Source organism: Brienomyrus brachyistius, chromosome 19 (assembly GCF_023856365.1).
Source record: "Brienomyrus brachyistius isolate T26 chromosome 19, BBRACH_0.4, whole genome shotgun sequence".
Taxonomy (NCBI): Eukaryota; Metazoa; Chordata; class Actinopteri; order Osteoglossiformes; family Mormyridae; genus Brienomyrus; species Brienomyrus brachyistius.
Genome location: NC_064551.1, coordinates 11,191,354 through 11,212,466, shown reverse-complemented (window position 1 = coordinate 11,212,466; position 21,113 = coordinate 11,191,354). Strand labels below are relative to the sequence as shown.

Genomic DNA, 21,113 nt, shown 5'->3' with positions numbered 1-21,113 from the left:
CGGGGTTCAAGAGCAACGCATGCGCAAACAAACTAATTTTCTCGTCTTCAAAAAATGCTTAAAATGTCCTTGATAGTTTTTTCATTACAAATTATTTATTTTGTGGTGAAGTGTAGCAACTCATTTGGCTCTGAATACATTTTTGCGACATTTTCGACTCAAGACAATCCTATTTCTTTTGTTTTGGATTGAAACAGTAAAACGTATTGGGTACTTGTTGATTTAATTCGTTAACTGGACACTGGGAACAGGACGCAAAGAGGCACCAAAGCTACGCAAATATGTACACAGAAAGAATCCTCCTTGTAGAAAGCTAATGCATAAAACAAAATGAAATCTCGGACATTTCAGGGATTTTTGGTGTCTCAAAAAAGAGGACAGGTCCAGGAAAGAGGACATATGTTCACCCTATTACACTGCAGTTAATTCCAAAACACGCAATACCAGCAATATAAGTATTTATTTACTATTTGTAAACTCGAATTCAGTTTTAAAGTAGCTATTTTGAAATAGAACAGCTTTTAAAATATTTAGAAATGCAACGCTACTAGTTGAAACATAGATTTTCAAGCACAATGTGCTACACATAGACCTAATTATGAAAAAGTTAATCTTTAATGAGAGGTTACAGTAAAAAGCAATAATCGTGCTTACAATCGAAACACATTTGGATAGTTCTTACTGATTTCATAACTTTGTAACTAGAGTATACCTTCAAAACAAAATCAACATTCAATATCTTGTGATCTTCTTCCATTTTATAGTATATTTATTGCTAAATCCGTATGAATTCTTTATACTTTTTTACGTATTTGTATTAATGTAAAACAATAAGTGATTGTAGCCATGTATACTAGGGCTAAGATTATTGCGGAACGTATTAAAAGATATATGCTTTCCCATCGAAACAATATTTTGAACACACTTCCGTTTAGAGTGTCTGAATTTTTCAACAGTTTGTATCAGTTTACGGTTGAAAGCGTGTTTGGATACGCAGTGTATTTACTATGAATTGATTCTTGATCGTAATCTTGTGTTTTGAGTTGTTTTCTGATACAACAGTTTTGAAATGGGAAAACCGAAGAAGAAGAGTAAGTACTAAATTCAGCTGTCAAGTCCATTGCGTGTTTGGTGATCGATGTTTTGGTGTTGTCATTCGTATTAGCAGGGTGTTGCTATTAGATGGTTAGCTGTTCCAATCGTCTGTAACCTCTTTAAACGATCAGCTTTACACTTTACGCTGTTTGTGCCGTAATTTATATGTCCCCTGAGTTAAATGTTTTTCAGCGAGATTGCGGTGATGCATCTTCAGTGGAAGAAGGGGAAAAAGGTTTAATGTTTAATAGTTGAGGTAGTTCATCTCAGTTTCTCAGTACATGTAGCTACTTAACTCGACTGCCTATGTTATGTCAGCATAAGAAATCAGTGAGGAATGTTTACGTGACTATATGGGTGTAATCCCGGTACAGTAATTTAGGGTTGCCAACTTTGATCAGCTGACTGGCGTAAGATGTTGAACTTGAGACAAGTCTGCACACACATGCATACGCATTTACATGTATGTAACAGTTTTATTATCTTGTAAATAGTCTGTAGGGTTTGCAAACTACCCCAACGCTTTTATGTTACCAATTTTAGATTTATAATGGAATGATATATATTTGCCGTAAGATTTATTGCTTGAGCGTGAGAGTCTGAACGAGTCACGCCAGATGCTTTGGAGCTGGCAACCTTGGTAATTACTACTGTTAGTAGACGCATTATAAAACATTTTGTTCACTCCGTGTGTCTTATGCTCATCAGGTGACCTCAGTCGAGCGGAGCTGATGATGATGACCATTGCAGATGTCATCAAGCAGCTGGTGGAGGCTCATGAAGAAGGCAAGGATATCAACCTCAACAAGTCAGTATCTGCAAATACGGCAGTGTGAAGGAAAGAAAAAGTTTGCTTTTCCAAATGTAATTTGAAAGCTTTCTCTGGAACTGCTATCTCAGACTTCTATGAGATCTTACAAATAATTACATGACACTTTAGTAAAAAGTACCTTAATTTATTATATAGCATCTTTTTTATTGATTGATAGCCCAATTGACTGAAATTGAGCTATAATTGTGAAATTTGGGTGGGTCACGAGAGATGTTCTGTAGTTGTTCGGGTCTAATCGGCCTTTGGTTGGGCCCGGCTTGACGCCCTGTGACCTGATACTTCGTAATAATCCAGTACAGCTGACTCTTCCTGATCTTGGGGTTTCGTGTTCCTGGCCCCGCCTTCCTCAGAGTGAAGACGAAGACGTCGGCAAAGTACGGCCTGTCTGTGCAGCCACGCCTGGTGGACATTATTGCGGCCGTCCCGCCACAGTACCCGCCGCATCCTGCTGCCCAAGCTCAAGGCCAAACCCATCCGTACCGCCAGTGGGGTTCGTGCGCTCGAGCCCCTCCCCCATTCCACGTTCTTTCGCCGTGCTGATGGATAGCCCACCTCCTTTACCTGCTCCATCTGTCTCCTCGTGCAGATTGCGGTGGTTGCCGTGATGTGCAAGCCCCATCGGTGCCCCCACATCACCTTCACAGGGAATATCTGTGTGTGAGTAGAGCCCCTTGCTGACGCCGGTCACATGGATAAGGATGGGTGGAGTCTGTACGGGTGCACAAGCCAACTAGAATGAGTTAAAAGCGGAGAACTTAGTATTGGTGCTTAACAAGTGTCAGCTAGTTAACTAGGGAAACTTGTGTTTTCTTTATTTTGCACCTCATGGAAATTTAGTAGCTACTCAAACTGCGATTATGGACTGAGTAAGAGTCAAAACAGAAAGAACTAATTTTCGTGACGATAGAGGAATGTGCACATGTCATTATCGGTGCTATACCAACACTGGAACTCTTTCCGGGAACGAGGAACTTGTGTTGTGTTCTCACCACAGGAACTCAGTCCATTCTGGAACTTTTTTTTAGTTCCTACTCCGGAGTTACATTCGTCCCCGTACTACTGCGGTGGGCCACAGTGATGAACTTTGTTGATTGGCTGACCATTGGCACCTGCACTCACTTGGAAGTTGTGCAGAAGAGCACGAAAAGAGAGATAGAAGTATAGACGCAAAGATTGACCGGATGGAATTATTTTTGTATCTGTTACATTAAAGACATTAATGCTTTTTGCTTGCATCTCCGTATTTCTGCATTGCAAAATTCGATCGAAGGCCGATTTACCTTCTATCTCCGTCTAATATCTCCTTTGGTGCTGAGGAAACTTTCCAGCTCTTATTAGCAGAATAATGTTACATTGTTTTTCATTCCGTGGAAAATGAAAGATTGAGCTGCTGGCCAGATTTAATAATGAATTCTGAAGATGTATTTGGTCATATAAATAAAAGGCTGCATCCTATTTTTTAGGCTATGCAAACACGTATGTAATAAAATGGCTTATTTAGCCTCCGTTGTTTTGATGTGTGAAGTTTAACCTACGAGATTTTTGTGTCTCCAATGCTACTTTAGCATTAGTGTCACAGTTCCTGTTGTGTGCTGAGAGCAGGACACATGAAAGTGGCTACAAAAGCTCCTGGTCGAGATGGAAACTGGAACTAGGAATTTGGTTCCTGAGCTTCGGTGTTTGAGTTTGGGATGTTTTGGGTTAGTGTATGCAGATTATTTTAGAGGGTACTTTGCAGTGAGATACTCTGAGATACTCTTCCTCATACAGCTACTGTCCTGGTGGTCCAGACTCTGACTTTGAGTATTCCACACAGTCCTACACTGGCTATGAGGTAAATGTACTTCTTTATCTGCATTTACTCACCTGTATTCCAGCTGTGTTCATTTTCTATGAACGAGATGAAAAGTATTAGTTAAACTTTTAGTGCTTTTGGGAGTTTTTTAGAATTGTGTTGGAGCTATATATTTATATTTAAAGATTTTATTTGTCTATTTAAAGGTCTTTTTATTTTACTTGAACACAGAGTTACGTGTATTTACAATAGTATGACTACATTTGAGGTGGCAGTGCTGTCATGGCCGTTGTAGGAGTTGTGCACTCACAGCTTGTAACTGAATGCTCGCTGTCCTTCACAGCCCACCTCGATGAGGGCCATCCGGGCCCGGTACGACCCCTACCTGCAGACTCGCCACCGCGTGGAGCAGGTTGGTCCTGATGGCGCCGGGTAACTGATCCAGCATATGTCTGGGCTGATACCTTATCCTGTGTCTTCCTATCTCTACAAGACAGATGTGTATTTTTCCAGATGTGCTAAGGCCCTTCCCCTCCCCGCCGCGCTCAGTGCTGAGGTCCTTCCCCTCCCCGCCGCGCTCAGTGCTAAGGCCCTTCCCCTCCCCGCTCTGTGCTGAGGCCCTTCCCCTCCCCGCTCTGTGCTAAGGCCCTTCCCCTCCCCGCCGCGCTCTGTGCTAAGGCCCTTCCCCTCCCCGCCGCGCTCTGTGCTAAGGCCCTTCCCCTCCCCGCCGCGCTCTGTGCTAAGGCCCTTCCCCTCCCCGCCGCGCTCTGTGCTAAGGCCCTTCCCCTCCCCGCCGCGCTCTGTGCTAAGGCCCTTCCCCTCCCCGCCGCGCTCTGTGCTAAGGCCCTTCCCCTCCCCGCCGCGCTCTGTGCTGAGGCCCTTCCCCTCCCCGCCGCGCTCAGTGCTGAGGCCCTTCCGCTCCCCGCCGCGCTCTGTGCTGAGGCCCTTCCCCTCCCCGCCGCGCTCTGTGCTAAGGCCCTTCCCCTCCCCGCCGCGCTCTGTGCTAAGGCCCTTCCCCTCCCCGCCACGCTCTGTGCTAAGGCCCTTCCCCTCCCCGCCGCGCTCTGTGCTGAGGCCCTTCCCCTCCCCGCCGCGCTCTGTGCTAAGGCCCTTCCCCTCCCCGCCGCGCTCTGTGCTAAGGCCCTTCCCCTCCCCGCCGCGCTCTGTGCTGAGGCCCTTCCCCTCCCCGCCGCGCTCTGTGCTGAGGCCCTTCCCCTCCCCGCCGCGCTCTGTGCTGAGGCCCTTCCGCTCCCCGCCGCGCTCTGTGCTGAGGCCCTTCCCCTCCCCGCCACGCTCTGTGCTGAGGCCCTTCCCCTCCCCGCCGCGCTCTGTGCTGAGGCCCTTCCCCTCCCCGCCGCGCTCTGTGCTGAGGCCCTTCCCCTCCCCGCCGCGCTCTGTGCTGAGGCCCTTCCCCTCCCCGCCGCGCTCTGTGCTGAGGCCCTTCCCCTCCCCGCCGCGCTCTGTGCTGAGGCCCTTCCCCTCCCCGCCGCGCTCTGTGCTGAGGCCCTTCCCCTCCCCGCCGCGCTCTGTGCTGAGGCCCTTCCCCTCCCCGCCGCGCTCTGTGCTGAGGCCCTTCCCCTCCCCGCCGCGCTCTGTGCTGAGGCCCTTCCCCTCCCCGCCGCGCTCTGTGCTGAGGCCCTTCCCCTCCCCGCCGCGCTCTGTGCTAAGGCCCTTCCCCTCCCCGCCGCGCTCTGTGCTGAGGCCCTTCCCCTCCCCGCCGCGCTCAGTGCTGAGGTCCTTCCCCTCCCCGCCGCGCTCTGTGCTGAGGCCCTTCCCCTCCCCGCCGCGCTCTGTGCTAAGGCCCTTCCCCTCCCCGCCGCGCTCTGTGCTGAGGCCCTTCCCCTCCCCGCCGCGCTCTGTGCTGAGGCCCTTCCCCTCCCCGCCGCGCTCTGTGCTAAGGCCCTTCCCCTCCCCGCCGCGCTCTGTGCTAAGGCTTCTCCACTCCCTCTCCAACTGCGCAGTTAAAGCAGCTGGGACACAGCGTGGACAAGGTGGAGTTTATTGTGATGGGAGGCACCTTCATGGCCCTGGCTGAGGAGTACAGAGATTACTTCATCAGGAACCTGCACGATGCCCTGTCAGGCCACACCTCCAATTCCGTGGCCGAGGCGGTCAGGTACATGCTGCGCTCATGCTCCCCTTTCTATCCGTTGCAGGATAATAGATGATATTCTGCACATCATTTACCTTAGTAGCTCCCTCTGCTGGCCAAACAGCGCCACAGCTGGTAATAATTCTGATATAAAATTAGTTTTCAGTACTAATTTTTGATCTGCTTTGATAAAGCCAGAAAGCCATAGATGGACAATGCAGTTAAATGAAATGGATGCTCGTTTCTTTTAAGTGCCTTGGTGTTTCTGAAATCCCCTTGAAATAAAATTTCTTATTGAAAGATACACCAGTAGGGGGCACTGCATGCTTGCTGTGTTTGGGCCAGAGGAATCATGCAGGTCCCTCTGCTACATTTCAGCCCGAAATATTGACATATTGTCAAATATTTAGTGTATCGCTGTTGCTGCTGACCAAGACATTTGTTAGTGAAAAGATGGTTATCACATTATCCAAGACTGTAGGATTAAACAGCATGGTGGTAAATGCCCTTAAGGGTAGTGATTGATGCTGATGTTGCTGTACTGAAGCAGCTGTATGCTCTGTTCCAGATGGAAGGGTCTTTATGTTGGTCTGGGCATGAAGGTAGGGAGGAGTGAAAGCAAAATGCTGACTTTTATACCTGCTGGGCTTCGTAAGCTGTGTCCTGCTTATCATCAGAAGGAGGTAGAGCTGCTCGTGCCTCGTATTGTCACCGCAGTCCTTAGTGTCACCTGTGCCTCGCTGCAAATGCACAGTGCAGTAACTTCTCAGAAACTGAAAAATGGGACTTTTTGTCTGTCCACCTGTATGTGTAGTAGGTAGGTACATGGTAATGTTTTCTTCTAAACCGGGCATAGTTGAAGTAAGATGTTTTGTAACAACAAAAAGCAGTTAAGAGTTTTATGTGTTATGGGATATGCTCTGGACCCCCAAAACCGTGCATAGGAGAACCAAGTGTGGATGGATCGATGGATCGATGGACAGACGGACATGTATACAGGATATACAGAGAATTGCAGCTCTGTAATAAGACTGTACAGTTCAATTTAAAATTAGTCGGTCAAACCTCAGCCAATCAAAGGGGTGAGAGGAGCCTTTCCGAACTGGGCTGCCCTGACCGCACCTTTTTGTGATCAGGTCCTGCAGGAAAGGAGGGGATATTCCCCCCCCCCCCAAATGATTGATAAAATATGCAGTGACGATGTTTCGCTTTTGTACAACAGTGTGGGCTTTGAGAGTCAAGTCTTGCATTCTGGGCTTGAGACGTCCTTCATGTGGCATTTCGGTAGCTGACGATGAAGCTGAAGTTAGCAGGTCGGAGACTCGCCAGCAGCAGGGGTGGTTGGGGCGGGCGGCGCAGATGTGGCAGCGTAGGAGACCAAGCGCCGTGAATGGCTGCATGAGGTCCGGGGGCGGGACGCTGGCACAGGAGACCGGGCTCGCTCGCGCCACTCAAGATGGGCCGAACAAGGCACGATTACTTGCCTTTGAGTGCTCTTAATTTCTGCTGCAGCTGGCCTGGCGAGGCCCCCGGAGGAGTCGGGGAGGGGGGGGGCGGCCCCCGGATCTGCACTTCCTTCGCTTTCAGAAGCTGCTGCTTGGCTGCCGGTTCGGCCACAGATAAAGGCTTTGAGGAGGGGGGGGGGGCGCTGAGGGGCTCCACAATGTCGTAGCATTGACGCAAGAAAGCCCCCCCACCGCACCCTACCTCACGCAGAAGCTCTGAGTCTCTGTTTGGGTTTGGTAATCTGCTCTTTCTGGGGGGAACGTGATCTCCTGCAGTCTCTCCCCACAGGAGCACAGCAGCTTCTCCCCCTTTGCCGTGACCCCATATTTGTTCCCTCCCCCCCACCAGCAGATTTTATTGTAGGGTCCGTGGGGGGAGTGGTGGGATTGGTAAATGTTTCGACAGACTCCAACATCTTCCATTAAGGAAAATGTCAGATCATCCATTATTTTAGCAGTTATGTGTTTATCTGCTGTGCTGATAATTATGAATATTGATTACAATTGAATATCCGGCAGGAATGACACACCTGTGTCGGCCATTACCATTATGCTAACCAATATATCATGCATCTCTTGATGGGGGGGGGGATCTCTGCCAGTCTGTGTGGTCAGACACTAACCCCCTCCCCCAGGAAGTAATTAGAATCCTGAACCACGTACCAGTCGGGTTTGTCTGGCAGTAGGGAAACGTGCCTGGCAGAGCGAGATGGACGTCACAAGCTCACTCATTTTACGTCATGATCCGATAAGGACAGACTTCGTGTGCAGGTGTTGGCTGACAGATTACTCCGATAGCTTCGCTTTATCGACAGCTTCGTTAAGATGACACGATTAGGGTGATTGTCTCGACCGCTAATCCTGCAGTGCTGTATGAAGCTACGGGGTCGATATAATGGTGAGGTCTTATCTGCACTGGAAAGATTGGAGCCGTCTGTCTGTCCAGCAATGTGGGTGGGTATGAGACCACTGTGTCTGGGGGATCTCGCTGTCTCGCTGTGGGTATTCACTGTGATATTCCCACTCTCAAACACTCTCAGATAGTTTCATCTCTCGGCGGTGTAATTTCTCACTAAACAAGGTTCAATGTCAGCATTTTTACAGTATAAGCTCCTCCTGATTTTCTTTCTCTGGGTCTGTTCTGTTCTGCTGGAATAACGTGATCCGGCCCGGTCTGTCACCCTTCACCCCCTTCGGTGGGACTCCCTGTGTTTTTCCCTCCGTCGTTATCGTCGTACGGATCAGGGAGCCGTAATGAAGGCAGATTCCAGCTTGGAGTCTGTCTTTACTGATAAACGGCAAGCTTTTGATTGGTCCACACTAGTAAATAAATTAGAAACCTTAAGTAAATCTGGGGAGAACTGATGGGGAGGGGGCATGGTTATTTGGTCAGAAGTGTTTCAAGGAGAAATGTGAACCTCTGCTGTCCTGGGGGGTTTGCGGGCCCAGCAACCGCAGTAGGAGGGTGTAAGGGACTTTGGAGGGTGTTCTGCACAGAAAAGTTACTGTCTCCGATTACAGGAGGGCGGGGCATAATCGGGTTTTTCGTGAGAATAGCTGCCTCTCCTTTCCGGAATAGAGCGTCCCGCTACCTTAGCCTTGAGTAATGAGTTCTGGCTTGCGATTGCCGGAAGGCTGTGCTGCAGACTGACAATTCAGTTATGCTTTAATATTCACCGGAGTGAACAGGGTCAATGCAGTGAGTTGGGAGACCCACTTGGAGGGGGGGGGGGGGCTTTTCTGGGGGGATTGTTTTTCTTTAGATTTATGGATTTACTTTCGGCGTCATGGTAGCTCCTGTGAGGTCGTGGGTTAGATTCCCCCTAGGGCTGCATATGTGCGTGTTGGGGTTGGATTCCTCGGCCCGTAGGCTCCCTGTTCCCCCGCCCCCCTCCCCCTGAGAAGGCTGGCCATCTTCCACAGGTACTCGGAGCGCAGCACCACCAAGTGCGTTGGCATCACCATCGAAACGCGACCCGACTACTGCCTGAAGCGGCACCTGAGCGACATGCTGGCCTACGGCTGCACCCGGCTGGAGATCGGCGTGCAGAGCGTCTACGAGGATGTGGCACGCGACACCAACAGGTTGGGGGGGCGGGCACCGCACCTTGGGGAGAAACGACCCGCTGTGTGGCGTCTGTGCGGCTCCTGAGAGTGCGTGTCTCTGTGCAGGGGCCACACAGTGCGCGCTGTCTGCGAGTCCTTCCACCTGGCCAAGGATGCTGGCTTTAAGGTGGTGGCCCATATGATGCCGGACCTCCCAAATGTGGGCATGGAGCGTGACGTGGAGCAGTTCATTGTGAGTCCCGCCCTGCTTCTGGCCTCTCCTCCGCCATGCCGTGCCTGTGTCTCCTGAGGACTCCTCCTGTGGCTGTAGCTGCCCAGATGCATGCTGGGTATTAGTGCCGTAGGGGCTGATAACAAAGCTGCGGGGTGAGAATTGCGTGTCAACGGGGCTGCAGAGGCGCGATTCGCTTTGTTGGCTTTTACTGCCGCTGGGGGGGGCCTCGTGCTGGAACTCCCGTCTTGGCTAATGAATCCGGCAGTTATCTCATTGCAGGGTCCTTATCGAGGCTCGGCGGCGGGCGCATGCCGCAGTCACCCCACTGCCATTATCTTATTATGGTCTGTATTAACCCTATGATTCTGTGAGGGGAACCTTCTGGAAGTCTGTGTTCAGTTGGCACGTTTCATGCAGTTTAAGATTTCTGCAGTGTAACGTCCGATCAGGGTAAAATCATCCCTTTCCCGCTGTTATGGAGGTGCGTCTGTTTTCCCGTCATGGATCTGTGTGTATTTAATGAGGCAGCCACCCTCCCCCCACATATGAGGACTTCCGCTCCATCCCATAATAATCACTGGTTTGAGCTCCCTTTCACACGACTGCGTGATGATTAACCCGAGGCTCTCCCCGAGGTCCTCAGCCCTGCCCCCCTGCGAGGACTCAGTTTCTAAAACCGCATTGCTGTGGCCCATCTGTCCGGCATGTCCCCGGAGAAGCCCTAGGACAGCGATAACGGAAAGGCATTAAGATGCGCGCATGCCTTGCTTCGCTTATCGGACCGGAGCCGGCTACACGAGCCCGACGCGCGTCAGCGGGGGAGGCAGGGCAAATATGCTTAGATACAAAGACAAAAGTCCTTTCAGAACTACCTTCTTCAATACCGCATGAGTTCCACAAGTTAATTAAGGGCACCGATTTCACCTAGTACCCCCACTGCGCGTATGTTATGTTTTATTTTTGCTCTTTGGCTTCTGCACACTCCTAGGCAGTTTGTGTACATGAGCTTTCCAGGAGCTCAGTAGCTCGGATTATGGGTCTCAACCTGGACGTGAGGCAGGAGCCTAGAGGTTTGGTTCCAGCCCATAACCGCAGTGCCGAATTCCCCACAGGAGTTCTTTGAGAACCCTGCGTTCCGCCCAGACGGCCTGAAGCTGTATCCCACCCTGGTGATCCGCGGCACTGGGCTCTACGAGCTATGGAAGACGGGTCGCTACAAGAGCTACTCGCCCAGCGCCCTGGTGGACCTGGTAGCCCGGATCCTGGCTCTGGTGCCACCGTGGATGCGTGTGTACCGCGTGCAGAGGTGAGGCTTGCGGTGGCGCCCCTTGCTGGTCGTCACTTTTTATATGTGGTGGCCACACCTGTTTGATTCTCCGTCTCTGTCCAGGGACATCCCCATGCCACTGGTGAGCTCCGGCGTGGAGCACGGAAACCTGCGAGAATTGGCCCTCGCCCGCATGAAGGACATGGGCACCGAGGTGAGGCTCGAGCCACAAGACCCAGGCAGGATCCAGGGAGTAGGGGCCCCCCCTAACACCTCCCGCTGTCTTTGCAGTGCCGTGATGTCAGGACCAGGGAGGTGGGCATCCAAGAGATCCATCACAAAGTGCGGCCCTATCAGGTAACAGGTGGCTTTGTGTGTGGGGTATGGGGTAGACCTTAAATATCTCTTAATGGTATGCAAATTAGGACCAGTTGCTTGTCCCTGGAAGTGCGATTCCCCCTTTTGGCCTGCAGGTGGAGCTGGTGCGCAGGGACTATGTGGCCAATGGCAGCTGGGAGACATTCCTGTCATACGAGGACCCAGAGCAGGACATCCTGATCGGCCTGCTGCGACTGCGGCGCTGCTCAACGGCGTCCTTCCGGGCTGAGCTCAAGGGGGGCGTGTCCATCGTGCGTGAGCTGCACGTATATGGCAGTGTGGTGCCCGTCAGCAGCCGTGACCCCAGCAAGTTCCAGCACCAGGTGAGATGAACCACACCCACCTTAGCAGAAATGAATCCTGTCCTGCCATGCGGCTGGGTCTGATCACCATGTGGACCTCTGTGTAGGGCTTCGGGATGCTGCTGATGGAGGAGGCGGAGAGGATAGCACGAGAGGAGCACGGGGCCGCAAAGCTGGCTGTCATCTCCGGTATGCGCATTTAACCCCCCCCCCCCCACCCCCAATGAATCACTGCTGTAAAGGTGGATGGTTTTTATGATGGTGAATTAAGAGAATTGCAGACCTGACAGGACATATCCTATGAGAAAATCGCTCGTTAACAAGAAACTTTCCATCTTTTCCCCATGAATAATCTCTTTTAATGATGGTAATTAATCAACGCATTCAGGTAGCTATTTTATATGAAAATAAATCTCTTTGGCCTTTTAGGCGTGGGAACCAGGAACTACTACAGGAAGATGGGCTATGTGCTGGAGGGGCCGTATATGGTGAAGTGCCTGGACTGACAGAGGATCACATGACCACGGAGGGCCTAACAGGGAGCACAGCCTGTACAGAACACCCACAAGACCTCTTTACTGAACTGCTTTTATCTTGGAGTGCAAACGTATTAGGATATGATTAAATCTATTTTTCTTTTATGTTGGTGAACAGAGTGTCACTGATGGCTGTTTTGTAAACTGTTTCCAGGGTAACTGTGCTTTTTGCTTTGAACTCCTCAAAGACACGTGTGTAAGGACAGGCTCGGCTGGCTTTGTTCCACTTCCTGGGCTCCATTTGTTTGGCGGGAGTGTCAGAGGGCCCCATTGGCTAGGCGGTGCCCAGACAGGGTAACCGAGGGCCCCATTGGCTAGGCGGTGCCCAGACAGGGTAACCGAGGGCCCCATTGGCTAGGCGGTGCCCAGACAGGGTAACCGAGGGCCCCATTGGCTAGGCGGTGCCCAGACAGGGTAACCGAGGGCCCCATTGGCTAGGCGGTGCCCAGACAGGGTAACCGAGGGCCCCATTGGCTAGGCGGTGATCAGACAGGGTAACCGAGGGCCCCATTGGCTAGGCGGTGCCCATACAGGGTAACCGAGGGCCCCATTGGCTAGGCGGTGCCCATACAGGGTAACCGAGGGCCCCATTGGCTAGGCGGTGCCCAGACAGGGTAACCGAGGGCCCCATTGGCTAGGCGGTGATCAGACAGGGTAACCGAGGGCCCCATTGGCTAGGCGGTGCCCATACAGGGTAACCGAGGGCCCCATTGGCTAGGCGGTGCCCAGACAGGGTAACCGAGGGCCCCAGTGGCTAGGCGGTGCCCAGACAGGGTAACCGAGGGCCCCAGTGGCTAGGCGGTGCCCAGACAGGGTAACCGAGGGCCCCATTGGCTAGGCGGTGCTCCTGTCACTTTGGGCTCCACTCCTCAGACACAGACAGGTTTTGAGATGCGTCCTGGTGGACATCTTGGTACCTTATCTGTAACACATGGTCACTGGCGGACATGTGACTCGGACATTCTGGTCGGGTGACCATGCTCAGCATTATAGTACAGAGTCGTTTTCAAGCCTGAGTTCAGATCAGGAGCTTCGATTTAGAGCACCACAGCCAAGGAAATGCAAATTTTAATCGCATAAATATATAATTTTTAGTTCAATAAACAGTTTTTTTTAATTAATTTTGTGCTCTCGGTGACTTGTAGTGTAAATTGTATTGTTAGAGCTACCCCTGGCCAGTATCACTGGTACTGGTAACTGTACCGCGAATCCAGCGATCAGTCCACCTCACACGAGCCTGACCGCTGTTACTGCTTCAGCTGTAAAACTCTGAGGGAGCCAGCTGCAAATATTTCCTCATTAGCATGGAGATTAAACCCATTTCCTTAAGCAGGTTATTTTCTAAATAGCTCTGTTGTCTGAAAGTGCCTTTTTTATATAAACACCCCCCCCCCCCCATTAATTTAGCTCTCATCTATTGCTGTGTGCATCTTGAAATGAGTGGCTACCGGCATGATGCTGCTCCTTGGCCTCGTGCTTCAATCAGGCCTGAGCGGTTAGTCACCGCCGCTCTATTAGCCGCTGCCCGGCGTCCCCACGGCGTGTCGAGGGGCTCACCACGGGAACCCCAATAGCAGCCACCCTGGCAGGATTCGCTAATTTATCCGTCTCCCCACTACACAATTATTTTTCCATCTGGGTCTGCCAATCGGTTGAGTTACGGGGCTGCAAAGCACGTCCCCGACGGGCTCTGACGTTGCCGCTGTGCGGGTGCCATAGTCTGAGCGACGACTCGCAATGTGGCAGCCCGTGTCACATTATACCAGCGGGCTCGCTGGTGGTCTAATGACGGGTGAGGATGGATGTGCTTCTGTACAGTCAGACTCTGTGTGAGGCTGTCAGAGCATCTGGAGGGAGACAGGGAGAGACCCCACGCCTGGTTCACTATAGTTGTCTTGTCGGATGCAGATTCTGCAAGGTATGTTCACTACTGTCTACTTCAAGACTTCAGAGCTACTGATCTATGCCTATGACAGGCGCTATCCAGGTTTCTGCTACTCATCCTACAGGACACCAGCTTAAATCCTTAATACAAGTTTCCCCATGCCGATGAATTAAATGTACAGTCCGACATTAAATGTACAGTCAGAACCATCTGAGTCCAGTCCTGATCCACCAGCAACAGTATAGCTTGGTAAAACACATTTGCTATAAATTACGAATTGCTTTCCTTGAAGAGAATTGCCTTTCCTGTCAGATATGAGTTATAGGAGATAATACCATCATTGTCACCAAGCTAGATTTTTGTTTTTACTTGGGGGAATGGTAGCGTGGGTAACGGTTTTTAATCAAAGCTTCATAAATTAGGAATCACTAAAAAGTATCTTTCGCTTATCAGATAATGCATAAATTTTACTGGAGCGGAAGTGCCGCTGGGGTCGAGATCGTCATCAACACACTTCTGTTCCCTTTTATATCGCCCCCCCCCCACGCCACAAAAGAGTGCTTCTCAAGGAATCCCTGCTGATTGGTTCTGTTGAGTCCCACCCATAACACACTGGGTCACAGTGTCAGCGATTGAGACCATAAGTCTCTAGGCAAGCCTTGTTTCTCCATGCTAGAAACATCATGGATGTGTTTACTCTAAGTGGCACCGGAGGGCATCATTCAGCAGGGAAGGCCAAAGGGTCACACACTCCAGCTTTTTCTTATTGTGAATCACTGACCCCTGACTTACAGCTCATTCTGTATATCACTTTGCACTCTCTCCACCGAGAATTGAGTGTAAATCCACAATGGCAGCAGCATGCCTCATAATCCTATTCCTGTAAAAGCACTACTGGGACGTGCATTACGATTCTGCTGAATGGCGCATTGGGCTTTTCATTTGTCTGAAGTTTTATGCGCAGCACAACTACCTAATCAATCAACCCCGATACATGCAGCTCATTTAGTGCAATTTCAGATAGGATTGAGCAGCCCTAAGAAACGCGAGTTAACATGGACAAAAGCAATCCCACAGCAATAATTCCCCAGTATGGCTGTGGCCTGTGAGCAATAAGCTGACCTGGACCTGAAATAGTTAAAATTCCACACAACCGGCTTTATATGCACTGTGGTAAGAGTCCGAAGATGAGAGCATGGCTCAGGGGGACCTCACTTACAGACAGAACTATGCTGATATTTCCTTCCTTCCATCCTCAGGGAGGCATCGTAGACAGATACCTGAAACATCTCAGCTGGCTCCGTTTGACAATACTGACATCAGCAAAATATCATTTCATACCTATTAATATTCCTAAATATTACTTGTTTTTTCACTAGTGTTTTTTTTCCACCAAAAGCATCACACAAAAATCTGAAGTTAGCTAGAAACTAAACCCAGTCAGTTTACTTAATTTTCCTGGGGTGAAAGTATATATTGCAGAAAAGTCAGACTTGCAAAGGAGGTCATGCATGTCAGGAAGCTGGAGGATTATACTTAAGCACAAGAACCATTTCCTAGAGGAATGAGCGTTGAAGTTGAGAGCCATCTTGAGGACTGCAATTTTTTTAATACTTCTAAAATAAATATACTTCTTTACACAAATCCCAAGAACACAATACCTTCAAAGCAACACGATGTAGTAAATTAAGTATATTCCATTTTGAAAAAAGCAGCTAGCGCTAGGAGCAAAGTCTGGTGAGATATTCCACATGCTGTTTCACATGGTATTCCCAAGAAAGCACTCCATCCCTCTGACTTATACAGCAGTTCCCAACCCAGTCCTTGGGAACCCACAAACAGTCCACAGTTTTGCTCCTTCTCAGCTCCCTGTATGGAGTGGACTGTGGAAGGGAGCAAAAACGTGGACCGTCTGTGGGTTCCCAAGGACTAGATTGGAAAACAGTGCTCGAGTGAGGATGGCCATTTGGCTTTGGCCTTCACTGGGAGGTTGTGGCAGAGTGAACCCTCTCTTCTAGCTGGCAGGCCGTGGGCCGGGAGGCCGGATCGCTGGCCAACATGTCCAAGAGCAGAGTGCACAGTTGTGGTGTCGGGGGGGCAGGCAGAGGAGGGGCCCGCCGGGCCCTCATAGGGATGACCAGCTGCAGGTCTGGGTTCTCACTTAGGGCCTCACCCAGCGGCACCAGCCAGCGGCCCCGGCACACGTAGGCACCTGCGTCAGGGACATGAAAACAGCATCAGGATGTATACCATCAGCTACAATGTCTCATTCTATTACCTAATCTATGCGCAAATGGCCTGTGGAAACTCAATGCTGTCACTACTGCTGCGTTTTTAATGGTGCAGTGTCTAGCTGCTAGCAGACAAAGCGGCTTTTCAGAAGCCTACCAAACATCAAACAATCAGTGCCGGGTACTGTGTTCCTGCGCCACACATTAAATATGCACGCTCAGGCAGACAAACCCCTAAAAAGTTAATCTGCGAGCAAGTATGGAACCTAAAAGGAACAGGAAAATGGAATTGTTTCGATTCCCTCCCCCATGAGGGCTCTGTTCCACAGAATAGCAGTTGCTGTCTGCTTTTGATAACCCTGAAATAATGCTCAAATTTTCCACAAATAAGTTGGAATTAGTGGAGGCACTCAGAAATGATTAGCAACTAAAGTACAGGAAGAACCACAAGCATAAGCAACGAGACTGCAAAAAATGTCTATGAATAAGAGTTTCCATTTATATTCACTATATATCATATGTAATAAAATTACCAGTTATAAGACGACAACATAATTCCACTGCTATACAACCAGCTGGATCGCAGTCTTAGCCCCTCCCCTTTATTCAGACTCCCTTCTGCATTGGCAGACACCCACCGAGCTGTTCCTGCATGCTGCCATCCTCCAGGAAGGTGATCCTCTCCAACACGGCCCAGAAGAGCACGCCTAAGGAGAAGATGTCTGCCTGGTCTGTGTAGCTACGGCCAGCCCACACCTCTGGGGCCATGTAGAAGTCCGAACCGCAGGTGGAGGAGAAACACTTCCTGTTGAGGTGCCCCTCGGCCAATCCTTCGCTCATCTTGCTGAGCCCAAAGTCCGCAACCTACCGCAGGACAAAACAGAGAAGGAATACTTTACTTTTACATTTATATATTTGAAGACTGTTTTGCCGAAAGAGACTGACAAGTGAGGCAGATAATATAGCATATAAAACTGTCAAGAAGCCCAAGTGTTGCTAGGCAGAGCTTCAAATGAATTTCCATAAAATTACAACATGAATGTTTTACTATGGTAATTATGATGCAGCTAATCTGCACCTATATCCTAAGATTTACCCAAACCCTCTTAGATCTATTAAGTCTTCTTCTCAAGAAACGTGCTATCCACTCTTCATCCCAAAACTTTCAAGTTCCCACCATCCTTCAGCATGACTAAGAATAAGTTTAACACAAATTAACACAAAACCAATAGTCATCTACTCTTAAACTATGAAACTGCAAACAATGCAGAATGGAGAACCGCAATGAAGCGTATGAATCAATATGGAACCAGCGGCCTTAGTCTAATCAACAAATACGATCACCGCTAAGAGAAACTCTCATTTGCACCCTGAATGTGTGCTCTGTGATAAGCGCACTTGCTTTTTGTAATTTTAACTGCATGTTCCAGTAAATTTCACACTAAACCTACTGCCCACATTACCATACAAATATTTCTTCAGCAAACCATTTCCAAATAGTCAAATGATAAACTATCCCCCCTCCTGGCATAGTGTTTTGTCCCTTTCGGTTGTTTATCAGTTTCTCGACCTCCGAACGCTGTTTTATTTCTTCAAGGCTCCCATGCGAACCAGGGGTCCAAGCACCTTGATAAGCGGTCCAGCAGGGGTGTCCTGCACCAGTACGTTGTCGGGTTTCAAATCACGGTGCACGATTCGGAGCTTGTGCAGGAATGCCACGGCGCTGCTCAACTGCTGGATCACGCTGTAGTTCCTCTGGGTGTCTGGGGGCCTTGACAGCAGATAGCGGTTCAAGTCGCCGCCATCACAGTACTCCATGACCAGCCACAGGGCAGAGCAGCTCATGGCAGCAGGTTGCAGAGGCAACATTTTCCCACGCGTCTTAGCGGTTGTGCCTTTGTGGGCCGGAGATGATCGTTTCACGCTGCCCTTGAGGGCGCTCTCCACCAGGTCCAGCGGTAGCTTCCCTGCCCCCAGGGGCTGAAGGATGTTAGGTCCAGTCTGATGGAGGCAGCAGTGGAGGGCAATGACATTGGGGTGGCTCCTAGCTGTAGCTCTCATGGCCCAGAGCTCCTGTAGGAACAGCTCGATGCACTCAGGGCTACTACAGGGAAGGCGCTTAATAGCAACCCTATCGCCCCGGATACCCCATGGCCCTGTCTCGGCTACACGGCCCTCGAAAACCACCCCATAGCTGCCCCGGCCCACTTCCCGCTCCAGGATGTACACCTTCTCCATCTGATCACTCATTCAGTGCTCCACTGAAAACAGGCTCTCCGTAGAGGTGATTGTTGTCTGAAATTCTGCATTGTGACAGCCAGAAAAAAAAATGCGAGTGTCAATTCAATACACAGAAGCCTGTATAAATTTACGATTAAAAGCAGAAACTATTTTCAAACATAATTTTAAAACTACATCTCACTTTTTAGGTACAAAATAAAGTGATTTTAGGTTACTTTAGTTTTTCTTTTAAAAGCTTTGCATTTTACTTTTGTTTGCCTATGACTGTTAGTAAGCCTACAAACCAACGTTTCTCATACTTGAATACAATACAGTAAGTTTGTTACATTGTTAATCTATATCCACTATGGTGCCTAGCCAGTGAAACCATGAAAACCGTTTATTTAGTACCCAGTCATTTTATACTCAACGTGTTGATGCTGTTGTTGTTACTACTAGCGACAACAAAAACGTAAATACGGAGAAACGTCAATTTGTTTGTAACGAAGGAAAACCGTACTTACCCACATAGAGCCGCAGAAAAATATGCTAAATCAACTTTACGTTATACACAACAGCAGACAGACATTTACGTAAATTAAGAGTAAGTAAGCGTTAAGTATTAAGAGTTAAAAAAAAAGCACAAGAAGTGCCCCAACTTCCGTCCCTTCTTCCAACTTCCCGCTTGTGTTACGTCAGAATGCTCAGCTCTCTGATTGGTCGTTTGCGCGCATTTATCTTGCACGTGGCACGTCATTCACTTTTTGAAATTTTTTGCTTCATTCCTATGGCGTCTCGCGAAGTGGGCGTTCCTCATTAATTTTGTGGGTGGTCCGTCCTACAGCTGGATGTTTGCCTAACTTTTCCTTTTTTTTTATTTAGTCATGTCTAATGACAGATAGGCACAATAAAACTGAGTATACTTTGTTCATTAAGACTTCACTTTAATTCTTAAACTTTATATCTTATAATTAAGGCTTCTCTTTAAGTCTCATAATAACTTTTTTTGGATTTTCCTGCATGTCGTCTGTCAGACCTCGTATACAGTGCGTATGGCGTTACATAAATTAAAACCACACGAACCACAAATTTGTGATTCATTCCTGTCCTCCTTCTCAGGGTCACTAATGTGTTTCTTGCTACGAGGGTAATTGTGACTTCTGGATAAGTCACAATGCAATTATATCATTAACTGAGGTCACTCACGTTTAACTGTTTGTCCACTGGGCTCGTCTCTGCGTTGTGAGGGTTTAATTTTCCGTTTTTATTTGTTTTTTTCTCATTGTAATTTAAAGATTATTTGTGGTGACTGGGATTTTATACATGGTATTGTTAATAACTTGTTTTTATCCTATTAATGAAGTATAGTATTTTTTATACGGAAATAGTAATATCTTAAGTTATGTCAGCGCTGCAGTGTAGGTGATTAACTAACTTGCATCCGGCTTAATGCGAAAATATGAAATACCGAAGGTATTACTTCCAGTAACATTGCAGTGTGGCAATGAGACCTCCCTTTATCCTCAGTGTAGAAGACAATATTGTACTGCAGTGTCCCCGAGGGCTGCATGGGACCTTATTATGTATTGATCGATCCTGATTCTGTAAAGCATAAAACATCATAACGTCACAGATGTCAGGTAAATCAGACGCTGCTATATCCAATTAATTACTGATACTTTTATCATACAGTAATAGAATTGCACGTGAAACATGAACGATTATTTGCACATGTAGGTTGAATCTATATTTGCATGCTTTTTTTACGTGTCAATTTTTAACATTATGAAATACGTTACATCGTCTTCTTAGTAAAGCGACTCTCCTCAGTCTGCGCTTATGCTTTGACCCTTTGACAGACTAAAGGTAGGGTTTTAATAAAAGAAAAAAAGAGAGAAGAAATCATCAGGTGAAATATTTCTAGAATGTTCCCCCAGGATCAATAGAGTTCATCTTGTCTTAAGTATCAATTGCCCTTCCTTCAACCTTGCCCCACCCACACAGTGACACAATACCCAGCAAGCATCCACAGGAAGTAGATTATGCCCTGGCCTTTACATTTTACAGATGACTGTGCTATAGCTTCATGTACCACACAGGCAGCACGTTCTGCAATACTAGTCAGGTGCATCTTCAGCTTCAATTAATGAAAATATTTTTCTTCTCTACACACTACATGCTGGAGTGAACAGCATTTTTTTTAATATACTATATTTTTTAGCGTTGCTGATGGATTTAAGATACAGATCCTTGTGTACCCTAGGTGTTCTCTCTCACCAAGCCTCCGACCGCATATTTGCGCAGACTTCATTACACTCTCCCAAAGTGAAAGTCAATGTTGTTTTCACTTTGCTTTTATAAAACCCTCTTCCCTAAATTAAGGCCCCCATTCCCTCCTCAGATCCATGTGCCCCTTAGACCTGTCCGTCATCCCACCCAGATCTCTGCAGTTGCACGTTAGAAGCTTAAGCCACACAGCTTGAGTGAATCACCCAGCTGTATACAGGACTAAAATGCTAAGCAGCTTTGGGATAAAAGCACCACTAAAGTATTCAAATGTAAAATAAAGAGGCATGACAGGGAGGGCAGAAAGAATAATAAAGCCTAAAGTTAGAAAAATACCAAATCCTTCAGGCATATGCTTAAAATGGCTTAAAATTTGCGGCCGATATTTTCATGGTGATGACAAATGCC

The 21,113-nt window shown here is 48.6% G+C and overlaps 2 protein-coding genes across 2 annotated transcripts; one reads left to right on the top strand and one right to left on the bottom strand.

The window, feature by feature from the left end:
• The first annotated feature begins 935 nt into the window (after positions 1-935).
• On the top strand, positions 936-12,188 carry elp3 (elongator acetyltransferase complex subunit 3). Its single transcript, XM_048985622.1, is given in 16 exon segments — positions 936-1,091; positions 1,804-1,903; positions 2,278-2,362; positions 2,364-2,417; positions 2,514-2,584; positions 3,698-3,761; positions 4,066-4,134; positions 5,684-5,838; positions 9,243-9,404; positions 9,492-9,618; positions 10,713-10,906; positions 10,991-11,081; positions 11,159-11,224; positions 11,341-11,568; positions 11,655-11,736; positions 11,977-12,188. Coding segments are annotated over 16 exon segments (1,647 nt in total). The 5' UTR covers positions 936-1,069; the 3' UTR covers positions 12,054-12,188.
• A 3,369-nt stretch (positions 12,189-15,557) lies between these two features.
• si:ch211-63o20.7 (Serine/threonine-protein kinase pdik1l-B-like) lies at positions 15,558-19,113 on the bottom strand. Its single transcript, XM_048985624.1, has 4 exons — positions 18,944-19,113; positions 17,826-18,502; positions 16,838-17,063; positions 15,558-16,180 (listed from the first exon to the last, which is right to left on the bottom strand). Exons 2-4 carry the CDS (start codon positions 18,447-18,449, stop codon positions 15,948-15,950), a joined length of 1,083 nt encoding a protein of 360 aa, XP_048841581.1. The 5' UTR covers positions 18,450-18,502; positions 18,944-19,113; the 3' UTR covers positions 15,558-15,947.
• Between the last annotated feature and the right edge of the window lie 2,000 nt (positions 19,114-21,113).

What these genes read in the sequence shown, in the direction of transcription:
- si:ch211-63o20.7 (XM_048985624.1), bottom strand. Translation starts at nt 18,449, where the DNA reads ATGAGTGATCAGATGGAGAAGGTGTACATCCTGGAGCGGGAAGTGGGC. An exon ending in CTGCTGGACCGCTTATCAAG is followed by an intron (nt 17,064 to 17,825) that starts GTGCTTGGACCC and finishes GTCCTGCGGTAG; the next exon opens with GTTGCGGACTTTGGGCTCAG. An exon ending in CAGCATGCAGGAACAGCTCG is followed by an intron (nt 16,181 to 16,837) that starts GTGGGTGTCTGC and finishes TCCCTGACGCAG; the next exon opens with GTGCCTACGTGTGCCGGGGC.